The sequence below is a fragment of the Pithys albifrons genome, chromosome 10 (genome assembly GCF_047495875.1).
Source record: "Pithys albifrons albifrons isolate INPA30051 chromosome 10, PitAlb_v1, whole genome shotgun sequence".
Taxonomy (NCBI): domain Eukaryota; kingdom Metazoa; phylum Chordata; class Aves; order Passeriformes; family Thamnophilidae; genus Pithys; species Pithys albifrons.
Genome location: NC_092467.1, coordinates 1,962,890 through 1,989,487, shown reverse-complemented (window position 1 = coordinate 1,989,487; position 26,598 = coordinate 1,962,890). Strand labels below are relative to the sequence as shown.

At 49.9% G+C, this 26,598-nt stretch overlaps 2 protein-coding genes across 3 annotated transcripts in view; one reads left to right on the top strand and one right to left on the bottom strand.

Moving 5' to 3' along the window:
• The window catches only part of COLGALT2 (collagen beta(1-O)galactosyltransferase 2), a 60,709-nt gene extending 42,345 nt beyond the window's left edge, over positions 1-18,364 (top strand). For both annotated transcript variants that reach the window (XM_071565023.1, XM_071565022.1), the window contains exons 5-12: positions 5,086-5,290; positions 9,994-10,113; positions 11,798-11,874; positions 13,620-13,726; positions 14,946-15,078; positions 15,596-15,723; positions 16,225-16,431; positions 16,824-18,364. In XM_071565023.1, the coding sequence (XP_071421124.1) occupies positions 5,086-5,290; positions 9,994-10,113; positions 11,798-11,874; positions 13,620-13,726; positions 14,946-15,078; positions 15,596-15,723; positions 16,225-16,431; positions 16,824-17,091 (1,245 nt within the window). In that variant the 3' untranslated portion in view covers positions 17,092-18,364. The remainder of the gene's footprint in view (positions 1-5,085; positions 5,291-9,993; positions 10,114-11,797; positions 11,875-13,619; positions 13,727-14,945; positions 15,079-15,595; positions 15,724-16,224; positions 16,432-16,823) is intronic.
• A 1,463-nt stretch (positions 18,365-19,827) lies between these two features.
• The window catches only part of RGL1 (ral guanine nucleotide dissociation stimulator like 1), a 61,909-nt gene continuing 55,138 nt past the window's right edge, over positions 19,828-26,598 (bottom strand). Inside the window, exons 13-18 of the mRNA XM_071565121.1 lie at positions 26,026-26,147; positions 25,656-25,745; positions 24,218-24,401; positions 23,132-23,530; positions 21,596-21,710; positions 19,828-21,091 (exon numbers count right to left, since the gene is read on the bottom strand). Of these exons, the coding sequence (XP_071421222.1) occupies positions 20,994-21,091; positions 21,596-21,710; positions 23,132-23,530; positions 24,218-24,401; positions 25,656-25,745; positions 26,026-26,147 (1,008 nt within the window). The 3' untranslated portion in view covers positions 19,828-20,993. The remainder of the gene's footprint in view (positions 21,092-21,595; positions 21,711-23,131; positions 23,531-24,217; positions 24,402-25,655; positions 25,746-26,025; positions 26,148-26,598) is intronic.

Below are 26,598 nucleotides of genomic sequence, written 5' to 3'. Positions count from 1 at the left end.
CCTCTGGCACTGAGCCATGGCAAGCCAAAGCCAGCTCCAGATAGCCTGACATGCAGCTCTCACGGAGCAGACCTTGGGAGAGAGCACAGCAGCAGCTGCATGGATTGGAGTTTCATGGGAGACAGTCAGGAGAGCCAGAGCACATTTGTGGGTCATTTAAACAGCTCCAGGGAGTGTGGGGACCTGGAACACAGACCAGGAGTGTGGGGACCTGGAACACAGACCAGGAGTGTGGGGACCTGGAGCACGGACCAGGAGTATGGGGACCTGGAGCACGGACCAGGAGTTGGGGACCTGGAAACAGGACCCAGGAGTGTGGGGACCTGGAGCAGGACCAGAGGTGTGGAGACCTGGAGCACAGACCAGGAGTGTGTGGACCTGGAACACAGACCAGGAGTGTGGGGACCTGGAGCAGGACCCAGGAGTGTGGGGACTTGGAGCGGGAGCCAGGAGTGTGGGGACCTGGAACAGGACCCAGGAGTGTGGGGACCTGGAGCAGGACCAGGAATGTGGGGACCCAGAGCACAGTGCAAAGGACACCTGTGTGTGGAGTGAACAGGGGAATGAGCTGCTCTGTCTGGGGCAGAGCTTAGGGAACAAGTGGAAAGACCAAGGAGTATTAAGGAGAGGGAAAAGGAAACAGAGTGGTGGAGTCACACCCTCCCAACCCTGAGAGAAGCTCAGCAGGACTCAGAGAAACTCTGTCCCTCTTACCATCAGGCAGAAGGAGAAAAACAAGTAGATGGGGGAAATGGAAAGGGGTTCCTGCTTGAGGAGGTGAAAGAATTCCCTCTGGACCCCCATCACCTCCCCAGGGGCCCTTGAAGAAGTATGAGGATTGAGAGGGTCAGGCAGATGGCACTTGAGAAGAAAATCTGCCTGCAGGACCTCCTAGTTGCACTCCATCTGTCAGATGGATCACAACCTCAGGGATAAAGAAGGAAAGAAGGGTAGTTGTGGCAGGTGAGACCCTTCTAAGGGGAGCTGAGGGCCCTGTGTGCCGACTGGACCCATCCCACAGGGTGATCTCCTGCCTTCCCGGGGCCAGAGTGAGGGGTATTACCAGGAGACCCCCTGAGCTCATTTGATTATTACCCACTGCTGGTTGTCCAGGTTGGTAGTGATGAGGATGATGAGAGGGGTACCAGGGTGATTAAAGGTGTGAAGGTGGAAGGGGATGAAACCAGGCTCTCCAGGGATGAGCCCAAGGGTGCAAAGCCTGAGTCAAGAGTGAAATCAGCAGCCCAGCTGAAGTGCATGTAGACCAAGGCACACAGTATGGGGGACAAGCAAGAGGAGCTGGAAGCCATCATACAGCAGGAAAGCTCTGATGGAGTCACTATCATGGAAACGTGGTGGGATGACTGGAGTGTTGCCATGGATAGCTACAAACTGTTCAGAAGGGACAGGTGAGGTGGGAGAGGTGCAGGGGTGGCTCTACATGTTGGGGAGTCTCTTGACTCTGTAGAACTTGATCTGTGACAACAAGGTTGAGTGCCTGTGGACCAGAATCAGGGGGAGGCCAACAAGGTTAACATCCTGGTGGGAGTCTGTTCTAGACCACCCCGCCACAGGGAAGAGGTGGATGAATTCTTCTGTAAGCAGCTGGGGGATATTTTGAAATTGCCAGTCCTTGTTCTTGTGGGTGACTTTAACCTGCTGGATGTGTGCTGGGAGGTCCCTGCAATGTTCAGAGGATAACTTAAGCTGATAAATGAACCTACCAGGGCTGGGGCCCTGCTAGACCTGCTGTTCACAAACAGAGAAGGGTTGGTGGGACACGTGGTGGTTGGAGGCTGTGTGGATACAGTGACTGTGAAATTATGGAGTTTTCAGTACTCAGTGAAGGAGGGGCATCAACAAAACCTCTGCCCTGGACTTCTGTAGGGCACACTTGGGCCTGTTCAGGAGGCTGATTGGGAGAGTACCTTGGGAAACAGCCCTTACAAACAGGGCTGCAGGAAGGATGGACAGACTTCCAGAATAGGCTGTCCCTGTGTGCCCAAAGCTGAGCCAGCAGGGAAGAGAAGTGGCCTGGCTGGGCAGGGAGTTTTGCAGGAACTCAGGGTGAAAAAGAGGGTGTATCACCTTTGGAAAAAAGGACAGGTAACACATGAAGTGTTTAAGGGTGGTTAGGTCATGCAGAAAGAAAATGAGAGAAGTGAAAGCACAATTTGAACTTAATCTGGCCACTTCTGTTAAGGATGACAAAACGTGGATTTATAAATACATCTAAAGGAGGAGCAAGGAAAATCTCCATTCTTTGTTTGACATGGGAGTGAGGGGTGAACACAGTTACCAAATATGAGGAGGTGGCTGAGGTACCTGCCACCTTCTGTGCCTCAGTTTTCAACAATAAGGCTGGTTGTCCTCGGGACTCCTGAGCTGGTGGATGGGGATGGGGAGCTGAATAACCTTCTGTAATCCAGGAGGAGGCAGCGAGTGACCTGCTGAGCCACTGAGGTGCTCACAACTCTGTGGTAATAGATGGGATCCATCCTGAGGTGCTGAGGGAGCTGGTGGAAGAGCTCACCCAGCCACTCTCCATCCCATCAGTCCTGGCTCACCAGGGAGGTCCCAGATGATTGGAAGTTGACCAGTGGGACACCCACCATAAGCAGGGCCAGAAGGAGGATCCAAGGAACTCCAGGCCTGTCAGCTTAAGCTTGGTGCCTGGCAAGGTTGTGGGGCAGATAATCTTGAGTGCAATCATGTGGCACATACAGGACAGTGAGGGGCAGGTCCTGCCTGACCAACCTGATCTTTTATGGCCAAGTGACCCACCTGGTGAATGAGGGGAAGTCTCTGGATGTGTCTGCCTGACCGTCAGCACCATCTCGCCTGGCACACTCCTGGAAAAGCTGCACCCACAGCTTGGACAGGGGCACTCTGTGCTGAGGGAAGAGCTGGCTGATGGCTGGGCCCGGAGTGTTGGGCAATGGAGCTGCACCCAGTTGGCATCCAGGCACCAGTGGTGTCCTCCAGGTGTCAGTACTGGGTCCAGTCCTGTTTAACATCTTTCTTGATGATTTAGATGAGGGGATTGAGTCCATCATCAGCAAATTTGCTGACACCAAGCTGGGGGAGTGTCGATGTGCTGGAGGGCTCTGCAGAGGGATCTGGATAGACTTGAGGGATGGGCTGATTGCAATGGGATGAAGTTCAACAAGGCCAAGTGCAGGTCCTGCCCTTTGGCCACCCCAACCCCTGCAGCGCTCCAGGCTGGGCACAGAGTGGCTGGAGAGAAGCCAGGCAGAGGGACCTGGGGGTACTGAGTGACAGGAAGCTCAACAGGAGCCAACAGTGTGCCCAGGTGGCCAAGAAGGCCAATGGGATCCTGGCCTGGATCAGCAATAGCGTGGCCAGCAGGACGAGGGCAGTGATTCTGTCCCTGGACTGGGCAGTGGTGAGGCCACACCTCAAGTGCTGTGTCCTGTTCTGGGCCCCTCAGTTTGGAAGGATGTTGAGGTGCTGGAGCGGGTCCAGGGAAGGGCAACGAGGCTGGTGAAGGGCCTGGAGCACAAGTGTTGTGAGGAGCAGCTGAGAAAACTGAGGTGGTTCAGCCTGGAAAAGAGGAGGCTCAGGGGAGACCTTCTCGCTCTCTACAACTACCTGAGGAAGGTGTAGCCAGTTGGGGGTTGGTCTCTTCTCCCAGGCAACCAGCAACAGGACAAAAGGACAGTCTTAACCTGTGCCAGGGAAGATTCAGACTGGACATTAGAAAGCAGTTCTTTACAGAGGGAATGGTAGGACATTGGAAGGGGCTGCCCAGGGAGATCATCGAGTCACCATCCCTGGGGGTGGTCAGGAAGGGACTGGATGTGGCACTCGGTGCCATGGTCTGATTGACAAGGTGGTGTTGGGTTAAAGGTTGGACTCCATCTCAGAGGTCTTTTCCAACCTCCTTGATTCTGTGATTCGGATTCTTTCTTGAGTACACATGATTTCTGAGCAGTGAACAGCCCCAACCTCCAGAGCGAGTGACTGGAGGAGAAAGATTGGTTTCCAGAATCTTTCCCCTGTGGTTGTGCTTGGCTGTCTGTTGAAGGCTGGGTGTGTTAACCCTTCCTTTGGCTAGTCATGTCCCTACCCACACACTCCTTCCCATGGCAGCCAGGATGGCTGTGTTTGGGATATCCAGTCCTCACAGTGTGGTCAGAAGGTGTGACAGGCAGAGGGGAGGTGCCAGTGCACCACCCCATGCTCCTGCACAGCCCAGGGTAGAGTGGTTGTGCCATGCTTTGCTCAGCCTGTGCCTGGATGCTTATGGAAAACATAACATAAACAGAGCTTTAACTTCTTTTAGTGACTCATCATTTCTGTAAAGCCCAGAATCTGCTCTGGATTCAACCATCCAGATGTCAAATTGGTGTTGTAGGATTTTCTTTCTAGAGGAATTCAGTATATTTATTTCAAAATCTGGTGGCTTTAGCCATATGAGCTGCACACTGTGGGTATTCACCCACAGTGCTGGAAGGCTGGCAGAATTACCCTTGGTCTGACTGAAGTGCCTCCCCCAGACAGGCTCAGGAGTGAGTATTAAACCTGCTTGCTCTGGGATGGAAGAAGAAAGGATTCTTACACACCTGATGGAAAGTGAGATATTGCCTTCACTGCAGTGAAACAAATGTTTTTTTTTAAAAGTCATGTTCAGAATTAATTTGAGTGTTTGTGAGATACTGAATGGCCTTTGTGCCTGATAAATTTGGAGGATGTCATGGATGCTCAGGCTCAGCACATTCCAAGATTAGGATCTAAAGTCTGTGTGCACAAAAGAAGTTTTTGAAGAGCCAGGAGAAAACAGTCTGATGTTTGAAGCTCCATTTTAGAGGAATTTTGCAGTGGAAAGTCTTGGGTATCCAAGAACTGCTAAAAAGGAGAGAGAAGGTCAGTCTTTAATTTTTTGGATGGAGACTCTTTATAAATACTTGACTAAGCCCTTTCCAAATGGGAGATGCTGGAAAAGATTAGAGTTGAGCCCTGATTATCCTCCGCTAGGAAGAGCTCAGAGTGAGAACTCTCGCTAAGGAGCATCTCTGAAACAGGAGTCTCTTGTAACAAGCAGCTCCCTCTTTGTGATTTCAGGGCTATTACAAAAGGACCCTGGAGTATCCCCTGATCCGGGAATGGAAGAGGATGGGCTGCTTTGCTGTGCCCATGGTTCATTCCACGTTCCTCATTGACCTGAGGAAGGAGGCCTCCACCAAGCTGATGTTCTACCCCCCCCACCAGGATTACACCTGGAGCTTTGATGATATCATGGTCTTTGCCTTCTCCAGTCGCCAAGCAGGTATGTCTGGAGCTTTTGCTGGGGAGGAGTCACTTGTAGAGAGACATGCAGGTCTCTGCTGGGAGTTCACCACCAAAAGTCCTGAGTCGACTTCAGTAGGGACTTCTGACACTATTCCGTTTTCTCTTAGGGATCTGCTCAGGGATATCCAGCAGCAAGTGACTGGAAAGGCAGTTTTGGGTTGCAGCTTGGGGCATGGGGCAGTATTTCAGGGCCAGAATGTGTAGCTTCCACCCTTAGTTTGAGCAATAGCAGGGAAACACAGGTGAGAGGGGAAGGTGTTGTGAAGTCTTTAGGTAAGGCATCTAAAGTCACTCCTTTCATAAGATCCATGAGCAAAGGGATGAGGGCAAGAGACTCTTCTTAAATCACAGAATCACAGAATGATTTGGGTTGGAAGGGACCTTAAAACTCATTTTGTTTCATCCCTTGCCATGGGCAGGGACACCTTCCACTAAACCAGGTTGCTCCAAGCCCTGTCCCATCTGGCTTGGAACACTTTCAGAGTGAAGAAATCTTTTGCAGGCAAGAGCCAGTTAGAGCTGGTGTGTGAGCAGTAAAATCTCTGTGTGCTTCTTGTTGTGTCAGGGGTACTTTGGGAGAACACTGTGGTTCCTGGGGCACGGTGAAGACACCACTCTGGCCAACACTGGGATCAGTTTGTGCTGGACAGTGGGAGGGTTTCAATTATCCCTGAAATCCAGGAATTCTTTCAGCCAAGTCACAAGCTCTGTGTCCTCTTCCCTTGCCTGGAATGGCTGTTGGTGTTTGCAGAGAGCTCCAGCTGTCTCTTCAGTGCCTGCTGCTGCTGCTGTTTGCACTTGCAGTGAGGGTGCTTAGTCTCATTTATTTTTGGAGAGTGGATCTTGTGAGTATTCTGTCTCCAGCAATGTCCAGGCTGGCAGACCTGTGTGTAGCAGTGTTGGAGCTGGAAGGAGCTCCCAGGAAGGACAGTAATGTAATGGTCAATGGAGTCTATGCCTGCTGTGTTGAAAAGGGAGAAGTTTGGGGCATGGTAAGGAAAAAGAGACCTGGTGAAACCTTGGCAACACCTGTGAATGCCTTTTGTTCAGAGATCATGACTGGGTTGCTGACTTGCTGAGGTGAATTAGCAGGGAAAAGTTGTTTCTGGGTCCTCTGAGTGATATGCTACCTGTCCTCTGTAAAAGAGGAGATGGTAAGGGGAGCAGGAAGGGCTGCTCGTGGGGGATGGACAGACAGAGAGAAAGCCAAGGGAAGAAAGAATGTTGTTGGCAGTTGTTCTGCAGGGGCTGAGACTGCCCCCCCCCACTGTCTGAGCTCCCCTTTTAGTGGTATTTCTGGTTGGAAGGTTTTGAGAGCACCAGAAAAGGTGGTGTTTTCTTGGCAGACTAAGCAAAGCATTTTTAAAATCAGCTTTAAGAGGATGAGGAGCATCAAATAAGACAAATTAGGGAGGAGAGGCAGCAAGAGCTGAAAGTCAAGCCCTTGGGAGGTAGAGGTGAGAGGTGAACTTGCAGAGCAACTTTGTGGTCCTGACTTTCAGAGTCAGGACATCGGCATAGAATCACAGAATGAAGACTCCAAGATCATTGAGTCCAACCCTTCCCACAGCACTGCCAAGTCCACCACTAAACCAGGTCCTTCAGTGCCATGTCTTGGCTCCAGCTGAGAACTGAGTTTAAGTCTGGATAGCACAGCAGGCTGCTTCAAATCTCCCACCCCCTTCTTCCCTGTGACAGCTCTCCCAGAAATGCAGCATCCAGCAGTGTGGCATTAGCTCCAGCTGCTTTGGAAATACTTCAGGGATTCAAGCCCATCATGTTTTCTTTCCATCCTAGAGCACTTTAGCTTTTTCCAGGACTGACCCATGACATGAAAGGCTTTGTTTCAACTGTCTGGCTGTTGATCTGCTCAGATTGTTGACTGAGTTTTGTCACTGAGGATAAAAGGATGACATCAGAGTTGAGAAATATGAAAAATGTGTGGGGTTTGGGGTACTTTCAGTTTCCTGAAGTCATAAATGATGGTGGCTTTTGTTGAGGACAAGTGCTGTGCTTAATGCCTCAGATCAAGCCATTGATTTCCAACAAGGAATCAACTGCTGGAAGCAGCTGTTTGTGATGCTTCAAAGAGATGGTCTCACTTCTACTGAGAGGATGTGGCCTGTGGTGCAAGTCCTGACTGATACAACTCAGTGTGGGTGTGTTATTGCCAGCACTGGACCCTGGAAAGCCCCTTGCACACACAGGAGGGCATTTAGCCAGCCTGATCAGCCTTCCAGTGCCTGAAGGGGCTCCAGGAGAGCTGGAGAGGGACTTTCTACAAAGAATGGAGGAACAGGACACAGGGAATGGCTTCCCACTACCAAAGGGCGAGTTAGATGGGATATTGGGAAGAAATCCTTACCTGTGAGGGTGGGCAGGCCCTGGCATAGGGTGCCCAGAGAAGCTGTGGCTGTCCCATCCCTGGGAGTGTCCAAGGCCAGGCTGGACAGGGCTTGGAGCAACCTGGGCTGGTGGAAGGTGAGGCAGGGAGATTGGAACAAGGTCGTTTTTAAGGTCCCTTTCAACTTTCTGTGATCTTATATAACATTGCTCTCCTCATTGAGGCTTTAGGGGCTCCTCCTGCCCCTTCCTGCACATCATTCACTCAGCCTCTGTTGCCAAGCACTTCAGTGACTCCAGGAAGGTCAGTCTCTGTATCAAATCTTCACTGCACTGTTAAACTGAATTTAACATTTGGGGCCTGACTTTTGCTCTGTGTCCATCTTCCAAACAGTTCACTGACCCTTCTCTTCACCACCTGCACTAGCCTTGGTCTCCACCACCACCCAATCACACAGAAGCTCCATAAGGGATCATCCCTTGGAATGTCCAAGGCCAGGTTGGACAGGGCTTGGAGCAACCTGGGCTGGTGGAAGGTGTCCCTGCCCATGGCAGGTGATGGCACTGGGTGGGCTTTGAGGTCCCTTCCCACCCAAACCTCTCTGTGTCTCCTGAGCTGCCTTTCAGCCTGAGGCTCTGAAACCCTTGAGCCAGCCAGCAGGAAGGTCTGGTCATGGATTTGGAGGGAATTTAGGGTTGCTTAATTATGGCTGTGGGTTTAGGGCATGGCTGTGAATCCTGGGCACTGCCTTTAAAACCTAATAGTAATAATAATGCAAATACCTGTAGTTTTTCTGTCCTTTGTAGCAATCATTCAATTTTATTATCAAAACAGACCTGCAGAGAGAGTCCCCCCTCCCTGTTTTACGGGAGCTTTACCATTCTAAAGTAACATTTTTCCCAGAAAGAACAGGAATACTGTGAGTCTGTGCAGATTAAGTGTGGTTAAGCCAGCGGAAGATAAGAGCAGAGATCAGTGAGCCAGATAAGATTAGTTGATCAGATTGGTGCCAAATCCATTCATGTCAGTAGGTAGGATTTGTTTTATTCTGCCATTTACCTAAATTGCATCTGACAGCTAAATGTGTTTTGGCAAGTAGCATAGCCAGCAATTTGCTTGCAGAACTTAAAATGAGAGAAACACCAAGGTCATTAGTGCTGACAATTCCACTGGGCTAAAAATACCAGGGATTAGGGAAACTAAGAGATGAAAGATCAGCACACCAGGTAGTGTCTGCTTTTCATTTATTTCCTAGAGGGAGGGGGGTGCTTGTCCTTGTTCCACTAGAAAAAAATGAAAATGAAAGGCATTTTTTTGCCAGTTGGGTGGGTTCTAGCAGCTTTGTTTGGGGTTAGTAACAAAGGACCTTACCAGAACTCAGTGAAAAACAACGGAAATACTTTCCTTGGCTTCCCTCTGCGTGGCCTTGGAGTGTGTTGCCTGATGTGACATCAGACCCACAGTACAGGCAGTGGTGAGCAAAGCCTTGTCATCCCAGAGGGAACAGCCTTTTGCTGGTGCTGGGATGCTCTGAGGGAGCAGGTGGGTGTCTTCCTGCAGAGGAATCTGCTTTAAGGAGAGACTTTGCACCTTCTCTTTGTTTCCCATCTCCAAAAAGTTGCAAAAGCTTCTGAGTGGAAGGGGGTTATGTTACCACCTCTGTTTGAAAGCATTTATTCTTGCTGGAGTCTCTCTCCTGGATTTTCCTCTAATCTTCAGGGCACAATAAAAACTGGTCTTGGAGAAGGAAGGACCATGTTTGGTGGCAGACTTGGCACTTCCAAGATGGTTGTCATACATATTCCTCAAAATCCTTTCCCAGCACAGGTGAAAACGTGTTGTCTTTATTTTCTAGCCAAAGCAAAAGGAAGCAGTGATAAAGAACAGAATGGTTTGGGTTGGAAGGGACTTTAAAGCTCATCTCATTCCACCCCCTGCCATGGGCAGGGACACCTTCCACCAGCCCAGGTTGCTCCAAGCCCTGTCCAACCTGGCCTTGGACACTTCCAGGGATGGGGCAGCCACAGCTTCTCTGGGCACCTGTGCCAGGGCCTGCCCACCCTGACAAAGAAGTTTCCTCCTAATCCTTAATCTCACCCTGCTCTCTGTCAGTTTGAAGCCATTCCCTATCAGTTCATATCCTTGAAGTGTTAGGTAGGAAGCAAGTAGGCCAAACAGAAAATGGCACTGGAATGGTTTGGAATTCTTTGTTTAGGAAGCATAACTTTTTGGGACTGAGGTCCTGGCACAAGTTTGATTGTGGCTACATGGCCACAGAGCAATGAAATCTGCCAGTAGCAGACCTGGTTCTAGTTTCTGCTTTTTGTGATCCCCAGGAATACAGATGTTCGTCTGCAACCGTGAGCACTATGGATTCCTCCCCATGCCTCTGAAACCACACCAGTCACTGCAGGAAGAAGCTGAGAACTTTGTGCATACCCTGATCGAGGCCATGAGTAAGCTGGTGTTCCCCTGCCCTGATGGATGCCCCCCATGTCTGCAGAGCTCTCCTGCCAGTGGCCTAGCTCTAACACCCTCAGGAGGTTGCATCCTGCTCTGACTGCTCTCATACTGTTTTGATAAGCAGTTGTCCATCTTCCACCACTTTTCTACCCAGGAATGTAATCACTGCATGGTCAGCTCAACCCCATCTACCAAGTCCCTCAACTTCCCCATATCAAATGCAAAAATGCCTCTTTCATGTGGAAAGGGTGCTGCAGACCATGTTTCATTCCTGATGCCTGTCTGGTACCTGGCCGCTGGCTCTGGCTTTGCAACGTGGGTGCTTCCTGCTGTACCCATCCTGCGCTGCCTCCTCATCCCACCTCCCCTGGAGCCACTGTGGAAACAGTGCAGACCTGTTACACTGCTGCAGGATGTCCCTGGGGGTTACACTGATAGGATGTACCTGGGGGTTACACTGCTGCAGGATGTCCCTGGGGGTTACACTGCTGCAGGATGTCCCTGGGGGTCACACTGCTGCAGGATGTCCCTGGGGGTTACACTGATAGGATGTCCCTGGGGGTTACACTGCTGCAGGATGTCCCTGGGGGTTACACTGATAGGATGTCCCTGGGGGTTACACTGATAGGATGTCCCTGGGGGTTACACTGATAGGATGTACCTGGGGGTTACACTGATAGGATGTCCCTGGGGGTTACAGTGATGCAGGATGTCCCTGGGGGTTACACTGCTGCAGGATGTCCCTGGGGGTTACACTGCTGCAGGATGTCCCTGGGGGTTACACTGATAGGATGTCCCTGGGGGTTACACTGCTGCAGGATGTCCCTGGGGGTTACACTGCTGCAGGATGTACCTGGGGGTTACAGTGATGCAGGATGTTCCTGGGGGTTACACTGATAGGATGTCCCTGGGGGTTACACTGATAGGATGTACCTGGGAGTTACACTGATAGGATGTCCCTGGGGGCTACACTGATAGGATGTCCCTGGGGGTTACACTGATAGGATGTCCCTGGGGGTTACACTGCTGCAGGATGTCCCTGGGGGTTACATTGATAGGATGTCCCTGGGGGTTACACTGATAGGATGTCCCTGGGGGTTACACTGATAGGATGTCCCTGGGGGTTACACTGCTGCAGGATGTCCCTGGGGGTTACACTGCTGCAGGATGTACCTGGGAGTTACACTGATAGGATGTGCCTGGGAGTTACACTGATAGGATGTACCTGGGGGTTACACTGCTGCAGGATGTCCCTGGGGGTTACAGTGATGCAGGATGTACCTGGGGGTTACAGTGATGCAGGATGTCCCTGGGGGTTACACTGCTGCAGGATGTACCTGGGGGTTACACTGATAGGATGTCCCTGGGGGTTACACTGCTGCAGGATGTCCCTGGGGGTTACACTGCTGCAGGATGTCCCTGGGGGTTACACTGATAGGATGTACCTGGGGGTTACAGTGATGCAGGATGTACCTGGGGGTTACACTGCTGCAGGATGTACCTGGGGGTTACACTGCTGCAGGATGTCCCTGGGGGTTACAGTGATGCAGGATGTCCCTGGGGGTTACAGTGATGCAGGATGTCCCTGGGGGTTACACTGCTGCAGGATGTCCCTGGGGGTTACAGTGCTGCAGGATGTACCTGGGGGTGATGTCTGAACTCCCTGCTCTCTTTCAGTCGATCGTCCTCCCGTTGAACCCTCTCAGTACATCTCTGTTCCTCCAAAGCACCCTGACAAGATGGGATTTGATGAAGTAAGGAGCCTGTTTGCTGTTTATTGTCTTGTTTTCCACTCATCGCCTGGAGGACCTGGGTTCTCCCTGTAGCTGAGCTTCCCTGTACTTCCCTTGAAGTATGTTATCTTTTGGCTTAGTTACCTCTTTCCAATTACTCACCTTTTGGATGGAAACCTTTTGCAAGGAGAAAATAGCCATCCTTATATGGCCAGAACTGGTAAGCTCAGGGAAGCTGAAGAGAAGGGCCTCAGGGAGTGGTCTGATGTTTCCTGTGGTGAAAGGAGGCTGATCAGGTCTGTGGGCACTTGGTGTCTGCTACAAGACCCCTGTTTGAATGGGCAGATTTGGGTGTAGGGGCAGTGCCCAACGAACCTTTGGTCTTCCTCTCTTGGTGTTATGGATGTGGGGCTTGCAACGATCTGGTCTAGTGGAAAGTGTCCCTGCCCATGGCAGGGAGTTGGAACCAGATGGTCTTTAAGGTCTCTCCCAACCCAAACCATTCTGTGATTCTGTGTTTTAATCCAGCTAGGAGGAGATGGCAGAAGTGAGGCTGAAAAGCAGGTTATTTAATTCTGCACTTCCTCTACATCTGACTCCACAGAGCAGCTTGGCTGTCCTTCCATCTGTGACAGAAACTGGCCCTATGGGAAAGCCCTCCTGGTTTCCAGAGGCAGGAGGGAAGGATTTCACTCACCTCAAAGGGACACTGGAGGGCCCAGAGCAGCTGGGTGGGTGATCCAGGCTCACAGCTGGGTACTCCCAGGAGATGTGCCAACCATACAGAGGGAGAAGGGTTGAGAGGGATCTGCCATGCTTTGATTTTCTGGTGTCTGTGTTATTCCCAGAGCCAGCAGCCCCTGCGTGTGCAGCTGCCAGAGAGACCTTGGCACCGTGACCAAGGGGTTGTGGGGATCAGGGAGCTTTGTCTCCTTGGGCTGTTCTGCTCCCTCTGTTTGTGTGACTGGTAAAGCTGAACCTGATCCTGCCTGGTGTGTCTGAGCATCTGTGTTTAGGGCACAGCTGGTCCAGGCTTTTTCCATGTTTTTCTTTGTGGCTGCACTTTATTTATGTGATTCATTAGTTTTGCATTTGTCCTGACCTGGAATTTGTTCTGCTTCTTACTGGGATGAGGTTTTGCTCCATGGGCTACAACACTGCACTTTTTCTTGTCTTTCTGGAACTGAAAAATATCCCTGAGCCTCTGAGGTTTACCTGCCACGAGGGCTTCAGTCCTCAGCCCTCCAGAGTCTCCTTGAGGCTTGGATGGAGCTCTACCCAGACATCTCTGTTCCCAGCCTTGGCTCTCAGCAGCAGTGTCTCAGAGCCTGAAGTAATTACAAAAATGCTCTTTACCATGACCTTGTACTTGGATGGTGACCCTGCTGATGGTCCTCAGTCCAGGCAGGGACAGCATTGTGGGTCATTGTTCCTGTGGGACTGAGCCTGCAGATGGCTGTGTTACTCTGTGTTCAATATAAACCTAAACATCCTGCATCTTTAGAAATTATAAAACTTCTGTTCATCCTCAAAGAGCAACTTTCCCCCATGGACATCCATCAGAAGTAGTTCTTAGAAAGAGAACAAAACCAAACTCAAAACCAACTCCAATTTTTGCACAAATTCAAAACAACCTGGAATAAAAAAGCACCTGGTATTTTCAGAAGACCTGCTCTTCCAGAGGGGCTGCTGGAGGAGAGTGGATCAAGACTTCTCCTCTCCCTCACTGCCCAGCCAGGAGTCTGATGTCTTTCTTTTCTACCCAGATTTTCATGATCAACCTGAAGCGTAGGAAGGACAGGAGGGATCGGATGCTGCGGACTCTCTATGAGCAGGAGATTGCAGTCAAGGTAGTGGAGGCTGTGGATGGAAAGTGAGTTTTGGCTGGGGTTGATGGTGTTTTCAAAGAGTGGGATGTACTTAACTGCTTCACAGCATCTCCTTGGATGCCTTGACCTCCTTTTGGTGGGGCAGGTTGGGCTGAGAGGGGAGGCAAACACTGCTTTGATCTGCCTGACAGTCTGTTTGGGGCAGTTTTGCTCTGTTTCTCTCTTCTTTTGCAATTAGTCAGTCTCTGTGAGAGAACCAGGGCAGGGGGGTTCAGACTAAGGTGAAAAGCAGGTTAAAATCATACTGATTTCTGTGACTTGAGCATTTATGCCCTGGGAAGGTTGCCCACCCCTGTGGTACAGAGCATTTTGCTGCAGCTTTAACCCTGACCCAGCCCTTCCCCAGCTTACTCTAAGGTTTGAAGCAACTGAGGGAGAAGCAACTGAGGGAGCTGGGGGGGCTCAGCCTGGAGAAAATGAGGCTCGGGGTGACCTTCTGGCTCTGCAATCCCTGCCAGGAGGGGGAAGCTGGAGAGGGTCGAGCTCTGCTCCAGGGAACAGGGACAGGAGGAGAGGGAACAGCAACAGGCAGTGCCAGAGGAGGGTTACATTGGATACAGATTTGTCAGGCCCTGGCACAACTGCCCAGGGCAGTGGTGGAGTCCCCATCCCTGGAAGTGTTCAAAAATTGTGTAGATGTGGCACCTGGGACATGGTTTATGGTGGGCTTGGCAGTGCTGAGTTAATGGTTGGACTTGATGTTCTTAGAGGGCTCTTCCCACCTAAATGATTCCTTGATTCTAAGGTGTGTTCAGATCATTTTATAATGAAAAATCAGGGTCTGCAGAAATGTTGTGTTTGTGCATTGCAGAAAGGTCTCGAACTGGAGCCCACATGCCACCTAGTGGTCTTGGAGACTTGGGATCTTGTCAAGGACGGGAAAATAATCTTAGCCAAGGAAAATAAACTTAGGCTAAATAATCAAAGGGAAATAATCGAAACTAAGCACCTGACATGCTGATGGTCCCACAACAAGTACTTGGCAGAGTTAAGGAAAATTGATGAGAAGTCTTTGGCAGAGTTAAGGATATGAGCTAGACTTAGAAATGTATTTTCCTCCATGTTTTTGAGCCAAACAAGTGCAGGAATCTCTCAAGGTGTGGCTTTTCCCTGAACATGAGCAGCATTCTCCACGTTGTGCCTGTGTCTGGCTTGAATTGACTTGTGTCTCTGAACTGCTGCTAATCCTCTCTCCTTTCCCAGAGCACTGAACACGAGTCAGCTCAAAGCTCTCAGCATCGAGATGCTCCCAGGGTACCAGGACCCCTATTCCTCCAGGCCACTGACCCGAGGAGAGATTGGCTGCTTCCTTAGCCACTACTACATCTGGAAGGAGGTAAGGAGTTTGGAAGCCCTCACATTCCCACAGGAAGGTGCTGTGTCCTGGGGCACAGCCAGTCCTGGGGCAGACCATGAAATCTGGTACAGCTTTCTGGAAGTGTAGAGTGGAACTGATTTCCTTGGATTACAGGGGTTTTCTGGAACACAGTGTTCAGCTTTCACATCTCCCCTTTCCCCTTCTGCAACCTAGAGGGGCTACCAGAGAGCTGGAGAGGGCCTTGAGACAAGGACACTGAGTGACAGGATGACAGAATGGCTTCCCACTGCTGGAGGGCAGGATTAGATGTGGGATATTGGGAAGGAATTATTCCCTGTGAGGGTGGGCAGGCCCTGGCACAGATTGCTCAGAGAAGCTGTGGCTGCCCCATCCCTGGGAGTGCCCAAGGCCAGGTTGGACATGGCTTGGTGTCCATATGGACTGTGGAAGGTGTCCATACCAGATCAGGGCAACCCCACCAACTTCAGGTTGCCCATGTGGCCACTCTGCTCACCTGTGAACCCTCCCATTTCAGGTGGTGAACAGAGAACTGGAGAAGACGCTGGTCATTGAGGATGATGTGCGCTTTGAACACCAGTTCAAGAGGAAGCTCATGAAGCTGATGGATGACATTGAAAAAGCCCAGCTAGACTGGGAGCTTATGTAAGTTACTGGTCCTCAGACATCTGGAGCTCCTCCTGGGCGTATGGGGAGGTCACAGCACTGCTGGGTCATGACAGGTGCAGGTTGATGCTGGAGTACAGGGGACAGTGGCAGAGACTTCAGTGGCTCTTCCCATTGGGACAGATCTGCCTTCTGGGGCAGGCTGGTGCTGGGATGCCCCCTGGGCACCATCACTGTGCTTTGTGGGCAGTATTGGCTGATCTCAGCAGTGTAGGAGATGCTGCTGTGATGGAGGAACTGGCACAGCTCAGTCCTGAGCCATGAACTGTGTTCTCTGAGCTCCCTCACGGAGCTTTTCACAGCTCTACCACCCACTGTGTGAAGCTGTGGATGTCTGGGAGTGGTGCAGGACAGAAATCTGTGAGCTGGGTCGGCCATTGCTTCTTGCACTGACCCTTTGCCCTGCCCTGACTGACAAACTGCCTTGTTTGCTCCGAATTCACTTTGGTTCCAACCTCCTTGATCTTTTCACCCTTTCAGCTACATTGGCCGGAAGAGAATGCAGGTGCAGGAGCCTGAGAAAGCCGTTCCCAATGTCAGGAACCTGGTGGAAGCTGATTACTCCTACTGGACCCTGGGCTATGCTATCTCCTTCCACGGGGCCCAGAAGCTCATTGGGGCTGAGCCCTTTAGCAAGATGCTGCCCGTGGATGAATTCCTGCCAGTCATGTACAACAAGCACCCTGTGTAAGTGGGACACCTCCATGGCTCAGGGGGACACGAGGTGGGTCTCGCTGACTGATCTTAAGCTGGGTCATGTTGGTGGCCTGCCTAGTGAGGACTCCTTGTGTTTGTTGGTTGTGCCCTCCCAACACAGAGGAGGTGACAGAGGGAGTGTTGTTGCTGCCTGGGGCAGGGTTGTGGGCTGGTTCTGAGGCATTTGGCTGTCTCTGGGAACAGGCTTTGGTTGTACAGGTGTGTGTGGTTTAAGGCACGTGGTTGTGGCTGCAGAGAGCCAGGTTGTATCCCAGCACCGACCCCCTCCCTGGGACCTCCCTGCTCAGTGGATTGACTTGTCTCCCAAGCCTAGTGCTGGTAAAGATCCCTTCTGTTCCTGATGGTGTTTCTCTCCTCTGCAGCACCAAGTACATGGAATACTACGAGCCCAGAGACTTGAAAGCCTTTTCAGCAGAGCCCCTGCTCGTGTACCCCACGCACTACACGGGGCAGCCAGGCTACCTCAGCGACACAGAGACCTCCACCATCTGGGACAATGAGACCGTGGCCACGGACTGGGACAGGAGGCACTCGTGGAAGTCCCGGCAGCAGGAACACATCCACAGCGACGCCCAGAACAAGGAGGCACTGCCTTCCCTCAACGAGCCCTCATCCAGGGATGAGCTATGACCACCCCCTTTCCCGGGCTCTGGGACAGCTGAACCTGCCTCACACTTTAGCTTTTCACCCTTGAAAGTTGGAGAGCAGCTCTTCATGTGGTTTCCTTCCCCTTGCTGCCAGTGGCTGAGTGCACCAGGTGGACCGGAGTGCACTGGGGACAGGGTGGGAGATGAAGAAGGAGAAAGAACAAATGTTCCAGACTGGCAGAGAGCTGAACAAAAGCCCTGGAAAGCTTTTGTTAAAAAAGAAAAAAAATCAGCCTGAAATGACATCTTTCTACAGTTCCTCGGGTAGAACACTGTATTTATAAAGATTAATATATAGAGGTGTACAAGTGTTAATGCCTTTTGGGATGGCTGTACCTGGGCTGTGGCCTCACTGTTGCTCTTTGTAGGTCTGGAGGCTTTCAGCACCCTCTTTGCTTTGGGGGATTTTGGTTTATTTTCCAAAGGGATCCCTGTCAGAATCAAGGTGTTTCCCAGAATTGTTCAGTGCAGGGGAGCAGTGCTCCTCTCTCATCCTCCCCATCACAACCAGTGCTGGCTCATTTCTGATCTTACTACATCCCATCCAAATAGGCCTCCCAGTCCAGGTGGGATGTCTTGGTGTTTCTAAAGTCATGGAGGTGGAGGTGGTTGGTTTGATTTGTATCTCTGAAGGGAGTGCAGTGGGAGTTGGTTGGTGTCATGTCCTGCTTCACCTCCTGCCTCCATTTATTCCTTCAGGAAAACGAAGCCCTGCAACCTATTTGCAGGCCTGTTTAATTAGGCCATAAAAGCAAGTGTTGGAGCTTTGGGAACTTAAAAAGGGGAAGTTACAAACTCTCCTTATTAAACTGAAACAACCTACAGGAACATTCCTGTCTCCAACAGCCTGACAATTGTGCTACAGGACGGAAAGGCAACTTGCCTGGATACTTTTTCATGTGAGGAGAGAACTTGTCTGTTTTTTTGGATGAGTTCTGATGTAATTGCTGTTGTGTTATTTAAAAAAAAAACAAAAAAACACCTCTCTCAGAGGCCAGGTGATCATGGACTACACTGCTCAGGGCAGCTGGCACAGCCCCCGAGCTGCTGGGGCAGTGGGAGGATTCCCTCCTGGCATTGCCATCCAGGGACCCACCTGCTGGCAGATCTGTGTGTCAAGTATGTGTGACTGGGGTTTTGGTTTTAATTTTGGTTTGTTTTTGATAATTCCTGATCAATGTTGTGCTTTCTGCTGAAGAAGACATGTTATTATTACCTGTCAGCCGGTCTGATAATACATAGAACCTGGAGCAAGATGAGCTGCTGTGTGTGTTCTTCATGGGGTGGGTTGGAAGGGACCTCTGAAGGCACAGGCAGGGACACTTTCCAGCAGACCAGGTTGCTCAGAGCCTTGTCCAACTGAATATTGAATGTAAAGGTTAATGGAGGGCCAGCTGAAGGGATTGTCAGTTGTGTCTCTCTCCCCTGGAGTCACTGGCAGTGCCTGTTCTGCAGCTCCCACCTGGAAGCTGTTCCTTCTGCTGTCCACATGGGAGCAGGAGCCCAGTGACTGGTGAGTATGGAGGTGCACTGCAGGCCCCATCACAGCCCCCATCATTCCTCCTCAAAATCCCTCTCACTGCCTCCACTGGTCTCACTTCCTGAACCCGTGTCTGCCCTGTTTGAAGGACAGTGGGAATGCCCAAGGTTGGTGGTAGGACACCTGTGGCCTTCGGCAGGACTCCCATGACCAAGTGAGCATCCAGCACTCCTCTCCCACCCTCCTGTGCCTTTTGTTCTGTGATGGACCCCCCTGTGTGTCTGTGAGTGGCTTCTCCTTCTTCCCCCTGCCATGGGACTGCCCTGTGTGCTGCCACATCATGCCCCTGTGTCACACAAGGTGTTCCCCACCAGTAAACAGGGCATGGATTTAAAAAAAATACAAGCAACGTCAGCCCTCCCCTCCCCCCTGCCCCCCTTCCCCCCCTTTTTTAACCTCATTCAAATAATAAAAGAGAGAAAGGGTCTGGTTTCCTTAAGCAGAGCAGTAGCAGTTTATGAAAAACAACTTCATAGCAGGGTTGGGCCTTGTGTGGTTTTTTTCTTTTAGTTGACTCAGGAAGTTTGATGGTGCTTGCAGGGAGGAGAACAAATTAGGAATATATGAATTAAATGATTGTGTTTGTTTCAGAGCAGACAAAGCCTCAGTCTTGCTGATCAATCCTTTACCTTGTGTGTTTATACATACAAAATTCTTTATTTATTGACACATGCAAGGCCTGGGGGATGCCAGTGGTTCTGCCTTGTGACAAGTGCTGTTCCCTGTGTTTTCAGCTCCGTGGCAGGTGCTGGCCAGGTTTTGCCCTACTCAGAACTAACTTTTGGAAAAATAGGAGCCAGTTGAAACACTTCTGGATTTTTCTGGTCTTTTTCCCGTTTCCTGTACTTACTTTTCCATGTATCTACTCTGTGGTTTTTTTGACTCATCTAAGGGCACCAGTTTTGAACCAACCTTCTGGCAGCTTCTTCACAAGAAAGGTGGGGACAGGCCCCAAAACTGATGAATTGCAAGAAGACTGCTTGGAACCCAAGAGCTCATTCTTTGCTTTGGGTTGAGGATGGAAAAGTGCTGTTGTGCTCTCAGTGGCTTTGGCTTTGCTGTTGAGAACTTGGAACAGTAACAGTGAAGAAGTTGAAGAGAGTGACAGGGAAGGGCTCTGAGGTGTAAAAAACCCACAACTGACGTGCAGTAATAAAGGAAAAGCAACTGATTCCAGGCAAGTATTAATGAAAAACAATTTATATACTTATCATATAAAGATTATAGATAAACAATTAAAAACATCTTACATACAAACAGTTGGAGAATGTAATTTAAAATCCAGAACATTCACCTTTCAGCTTAACACAGCCATACAACCTCTGAGTGAACAGGACTATATACATTAGGAGCTACATGAGGAACTGCACTGTACCAGACACTGACACTGAACCAGAATGCAGAGGAAACTTCACTTTTGGGCAAAGCTTAAAAGCTCCGTAACAATCCCCCCCCTCCACCATCCCCTCAAGATACAACTGGAATTCATGAACTAGACTAGGACCTGCAGTGGGGCTCCTGGATGGACAACAGGCCTGTTAGACCTACAGGAGGTCTGTTTTACCTCCTTGTAAACACAAGTGATAAATCCAAATGTAGTGTAAAACTTACACACCTTGATGCCAGTTTTGAAAATTAGTGTGACTGAATTGAGGAGGAAAAGGCCCAAGGCATGGATAAAATTCTGCTTTAACTAATGATCCTTAACAATCCTAAGTTATTTCTTTGGAAATAACTAACTCCTAAATTTGCACAGTGCTATCTGCAGAAATATTGTAAATATGTAAATAAAATCTATTTAATGTATCTCAAAGAAGGGCTGTTTACAATCCAGCGTCTCACTTATGGCTTTTAAAGAAGTTAAAAGTTCTGTTCACGACGAGTAATTGCACATGAGGAAGAGGCATCGAGCTGTGTTTCATGGGTTACCAAAGTCCAAGGACAACCACCCTGTTGTGGCACTAAGACCTCATTCCACACAAGAAGTGTGTGTTTGTCCTGCTCATGAACAATTCATGACAATCATCCAAAGACAAGTGCAGTTCATTCATTTTAGAGTTCTTTGGAAACAACATCCAAAATAGGTAATTCTCTGGCGTGGAACAAGTGCAAAACCTTTTCAGCTGGTTCAGGCAGATGTGTACTCAGGACTTTATTCAGGTGTGTAAAAATAAATTCACATGCTCTTCTGTGTAATACTGGCAGGAAGGAGACTGTTCTCTCACGAAGGGAGCTGGCTCGTGGGGTGTCTTTGAGACCACATGGCAGCCTCTTGCCCCAGGGCTGCCCACATTGCACATCCTCAGCAGGTAACACCGACACATCACTGGGCACACGGGGGGCCCTCAGCCAACTGGCTCTGCTCTTTTCCGCAGGATGAAGTCGAAGTTCACATGGCTGTTCATGCCATAGAACACGTTGGCATCGCGTGGGAACACCAGCTCTGCAAAACAGGGGCCAGGGCAGCATTAGTGGGAAGGAAAGCTGGGAGAGGATATGACAGTGTGGGGGGTCCTTTACATGTTCTGCTGTGCCTCTTTGGCCAGGGTGCCATGGCAGCTGCCCACAGCAGGACAGGAGATGGAGGGCAAGTCCAGGCCGTGCCCAGCCTGCTTGAGGCCCTGGCAGCCTCTCCCAGATGAGGCTGTGTGGGAAGCCAGTGCTGGATGGGATCCAAATGCTCTGGGGTCCTGAGAAGGGAACCCACCCCCGGACCCTGTGCCAGCCCTGCTGACACAGCACCCACGGGAAGGTGGGTCTGCCAGCCCAGGAGCTGGCTCTGCCATTGAGATGTGCTGACAGGCCACGAGGAATCATCCCTGAGCATCCAGGGGGTTCTCACTGGAAGCAGCCACCTGTTCATGGCATTTTTAATGCTTCCCAGTTTACTCTTTCCTTCAAAATCCAACAGAACTTTTCAGGCAGCAGCAGAGTTCTGCTTCCTTACCTTTGTCCTCAGAGATGACTTGCACAAGCTCATATTCTTCAACTGCATCAGGCTCCAGGTTGTGCTTCAGCAAGGCTCTCTGTGTGACATCAGGAATTCTGTCTTGGTTAGTGATCTGGAAAGATAAGAGCTGCAATGAGACACTCTGCTTATTTATTCTCATGATTTAGGAATTACCAAAAGCCTGTTTGGTTTTGGAAAAGGTGCCACAGAACTGAAAAAACACAATGGGTCACTGGTATGTGCTGACAGATACTAAAATTTGGTATTTGTGACACTGGAAGGTGGTGGATTTTTGGTTTAAGATGACAGATACAGTACTGGATGAGCCAGCAGTAAATCAGTGTCTGCTCTCTTGAGCAAACTTTGAGAGGTGGGACATCATTCTCACAAGCCCACAAAAAGAGCTGCCCCCTGTGCTGTTTGCAGACTCCTGGGCTAAATATTTCCATGGACATCCTGCAAAGGTGTTTGGCCTCGTAGCTGGGTTTGCTGTCTGCCTTGGGAGTGCTGTGTGGCAACCACCACCACACGGAGAGGCTGCAGAACTAAAGGGCTTGTCAGCTTCCTCCCCTACTGCTCCCTGTTTCCAGAAACCAGCCCTTTGGGAAAGCTTCTCCAGGGAAAACTTGGGATGTGGCATCTTCTGTCAAAACCTGCAGCCCAGTTCTGAGCTCAAGGAAAAAGCAGCTGGTGCAGCAGGAGGGAGGGCAGCAAAGCCTTCACCTGATCACAATGCTTTTGGATAAAACACAAACTTTGATTTCCAGACCAGAAACTTCCCCAAAGCTGCTGTTTTTTTCAAACCTCTCACTCCTACCACGCTCTGCATATTCTGAATGGTAATACTGGTTCACTGTCCCTTTCCAGGCAGGTTTGATGGGTCAGCTCAGGGAAGAGGTGTTCTCAAAAGCAAGGTGTATCAGATGGTCCATCAGCAGGCAGTTAATGATTTAATACAGGCCAGAGAGGTGTCACTCACTGCTTTTCTACAGTATTCATTTGGAAAACACATTCAGAGTGCAGATATTTTTACTTCAGTCTTTGGGCTCTGCTTTATTCCATGCAGCTTTCCCTGAATTCCTGCTGGTCTCTTGTTTCCTGCATCAGCTGCATATCTCTGCTCTCTCCCCACTTCCTGTTTTAATGGTTTGAATCTCTGTGGTATTCCACCACATTGGACCACGTCCCCAGGGTTTTTTGCCTTCTCCAACATGAAGGCAGATTGCTTTCACTATCAAATGCCTTTTTTGCTAACCTGAATTTTCATATTAAAATCCTGCAAGGAATTGTAGCAATTCTGTAGAAATTTAGACTAATAATAGACCAGACTTTATCCTCATTTCCTGTTTTGCTGCTGGATTCAGGGAATTTACTACACAACAGATACTGCATTTATAATCCAGCACCGAAATTGTTCCTTTTACTGACACACCTTAGGAAGGGTTTTTTGCTTCTGATCTCTTTTATCATTAGTAACCCTCACTACTGCACTGCCTGTTGATGAAAACACGCCCAGGGCTCTGTGCCACTCACCAGGATGCTCTTGTAGACACTGTCGTTGATGCCATCCATGCTGACCCGGATGATGCAGGCGCCGCCACTCTGCCGGTTGTACACGGGCAGCACTCGGGGGGAAAGGCATGGCAGGGAGCTGGAGCCCAGGTCAGACACACAGCCACTGTCACAGCCAGCAGCCTTGTCCAGGGTGGAGCACTTGTCAGAGCCTGAGCCCTTGTCAGAGATGGAGCCCATGGAGCCCTTGTCAGAGTCATAGCCCTTGTCGGAGCCAAGAGAGCTCTTGTCGGAGCCAGCAGAGCTCTTGTCATCACTGGAGGGCAGCAGAGCAGGGAATGAGGGGAGAGGTGGCACTCCTGAGGAAGGTGTGGTCATGGAAGAGTCAGGAGAACAGGAGGATAAGGGGTGTCCAGAGATCTAGAGGTCAGAAAGAAAAGCACCATCACAAATCGGATGTTTTTTTTATGGCTGCCCGTGTCATTCTGCAGGAAGAACAGGAGAAAGCAGAAGGCACAGACACAACGCACACACTCTGCCCAGCAGGCTGGCAGTGGAATTCCTTGCCTCCAGAAAAGCTGAACTTGATTGATTTCACCATGTTAATGACAATTTGTGTCTCACTGGGTGCTGCTCTGGGCCTGCAGTAAGAGCAGCCCAGGAGGTGGCAGCAGATCCAACAAACAGCATCAGGCTGTGAGCGACCAGCCAGGACCTGGCACTGTCTGGGAAGGGGCAGAGGGTGCCACAGGCACCTCTGCTCCCACTCCACGTAGGAGCCTTCACACGAGTGAAAACACACACACCTCTCCCTCCCTGCCATTCTCCTTGAAAGTGCTCCCTTCCTGCTCAGGGTTTGCCTTTCTCCCCATCTGCCTTGGTCAAAAGCTTCCTGACAGGATCACACCCACTGCACAGGCAACACAGAAGGGATTGTGCAAGAACCTGACCAGATCACTCCCATTTTCACACATTTATCTCTGGTCTCTCCGTTCCCACTGAAAGCAATGCTCTAGTCAGGACCAAGAGCCTCGAGAAGGGGGTTGGGTGCTGCATCATGGAGGTGTCTCACAGCTACTCCTGGTGGTCCCCAGCCCCCAGCTGTACCTTCTTCAGAGGGTCCTCAGGGCTGGAGATGGGAGTCATGCAGACATCCTCGGTTTCAGAGTGATTGAACTCACAGGATGAAACACTGGCCGAGTCGGTGCTTTCCCCAGAGCTCCCTCCCGGTGGAGAGTTCTTTGGGGGCTGCTCTTTGGGTGGGGTGATCACATCAGTGCCCAGAAAAAGTCTGGTATAGAAGAGAAAAAAAGCACAAAAGCCAGTGAGAGCAGAAGAGAGCAGAACTTGTGACTTGGTACAGAACTCTTACACGTTGCTTTGTTTTCCTATCTGGAGTGGCCTATTGTTTTCATTTCCTCCAGATTGTTTATACAGTTTGTCCAGAGAGTTTGTTAACACACCAGCACAGTCCCTTCCTGACCAGTGTGCCCACCAGCTGCAATGCCAGCACTGGAGCTCCTGCCCCACTACCACGAGACTCCCCTTTGGTCTGGTAAAGTCTTCAGGTTCACCTGCTTGGAAAAAGGGCTTTAAAGGGCAAATTTGCCCTGCTGCCAATTCCTGCCCTCAATCAAGGTGCCACAAATACCAGTGTCTCTCAAGAGGCTGGAGGCACACACGAGGGATCACAAGAATGGGTAAATTAAAGGCTCTCCCTCCCTGAAACTCATTCCTAAATGCAGGTCAAGTGAATTGAAATGAGTGTCAAAGAAGACAAACTGCTCTAACACACCAAATGGAGCAGCAGGATGCATCAGGTGCCACATCAGAATGCAATTAATGATTTAATACAGTCCAGAGAGGAGCCATTCACTCCTTTTCTACGATATTCATTTGCAAACACACTCCCAAGTGCAGATATTTTTTACTTCAGTCTTTGAGCTCTGCTTTATTCCATGCAGCTTTCCCTGAATTTCTGCTGGTCTCTTTGTTTCCTGTGTCTGCTTAGCTGCATGTCCCTGTTCTCTCCTCACTTCCTGTTTGATCTTTGTGGTATTCCACCACACTGGACCACGTCCCTATGATTTTTTTCCTTCTCCAACATGAAGGCAGATTGCTTCCACTATCAAATGCCTTTTTTGCTAACCTGAATTTTCATATTAAAATCCTGCAAGGAATTTTTGCAATTCAATAGCAATTTAGACTAGTAATAGGCCAGACTTTATCCTCATTTCCTCTGTTTTGCTGCTGCATTCAGGGAAGTTATTACACAATAAATATTGGATTTAATCCAGCACTAAAATTATCCCTTTTCCTGACACCTTAGGAAGGGTTCTTTGTTTCTAATCTCTTTTATCATTAATAGTCCTCATGATGGCCTCTAACAACAGAAAGGAACAGCTTCAGACACAGGGGTGCCTTTCTCCTTAAAGCAGCACAAGGCTCTGCATCCACAGCTGGGTTTTGCAGCTGATGAAATGAGCACCACTTGTTCTGAGTTACTCAGGTCCACACCAAAGCCCCTGTGCCCCATCATACTCACGTGCTGATCCTCTTGACCATGCTCTTCTGGGATTTTGGAGATAGGACATGAGTGTCAGCAGCTGCTTCAGCCTCCCTGGACAGTTTGTAACTGCAGGACAGAGGCCACTGGGTTAATTTTTATAGACAAGACTCTTAGTTATACATCTCAATGTGGCAACAGCCAAGAAATTCAGAAAGCCTGTTCTGCCACTTCACAGGATGCTGCAGCCCCACAGAGGACACTGCTCTGAGGCAAAGGGGGCATTTCACATCCCTGTAGTAGTTTTTAAAGCTAATGCTTTTTAGGAGGTGTTGAGGTCCTGTCAGAGGAGACCTGAAGGTGTGTGGGGGTGAGAACATCTGCTTTGGCAGCTGCACTGAGCACCCACCTCTCCTCCTCTGTTAAATGCCGTTGGCTCCGGAACCACTGGAGGAATTTTTGGTCTGGTATCAAGCAGTAGCTGTTGCATGAAGATTGCAAGAGCTTAATTTGAGCAATGACTTCAAATTCCTAAGAAAAGAAATAATCAAATAAAAGTTTAGAATTAGAAAGCAAGATAAAACCAAACAAACTCATTCATGCAACAATGGATCCAGGACAAGTTGAGTTTGCCCTGAAGTTCAGTTTCAGTTGAGTGACTGTTTCAAGAACCAGTTTTTCCAAATAATAAAAATGGGTTTTTTAACCCAGCATCCATAATGTGCACCCACACTTGCTCCAGAGGGACAAAAAATGTGTGTCACCAGAATGTGCAGCTCTTCTGTAACTCCACTTGTATGCACACTTTGCCAAAATAACTTGTAATTGTTTAGAGCAGGTTATAGAGCAGTTAAGTGCAGGAAGTGGCCTCATCACAGCCAAATCCAAGTCTGCTTTTGGCTCCAGGATGGAGATTTGGCACAACTTCATTTGGACCAAGGTAACCTTTACTCCTACAGAGCATTACTTATCTCTGACCAAC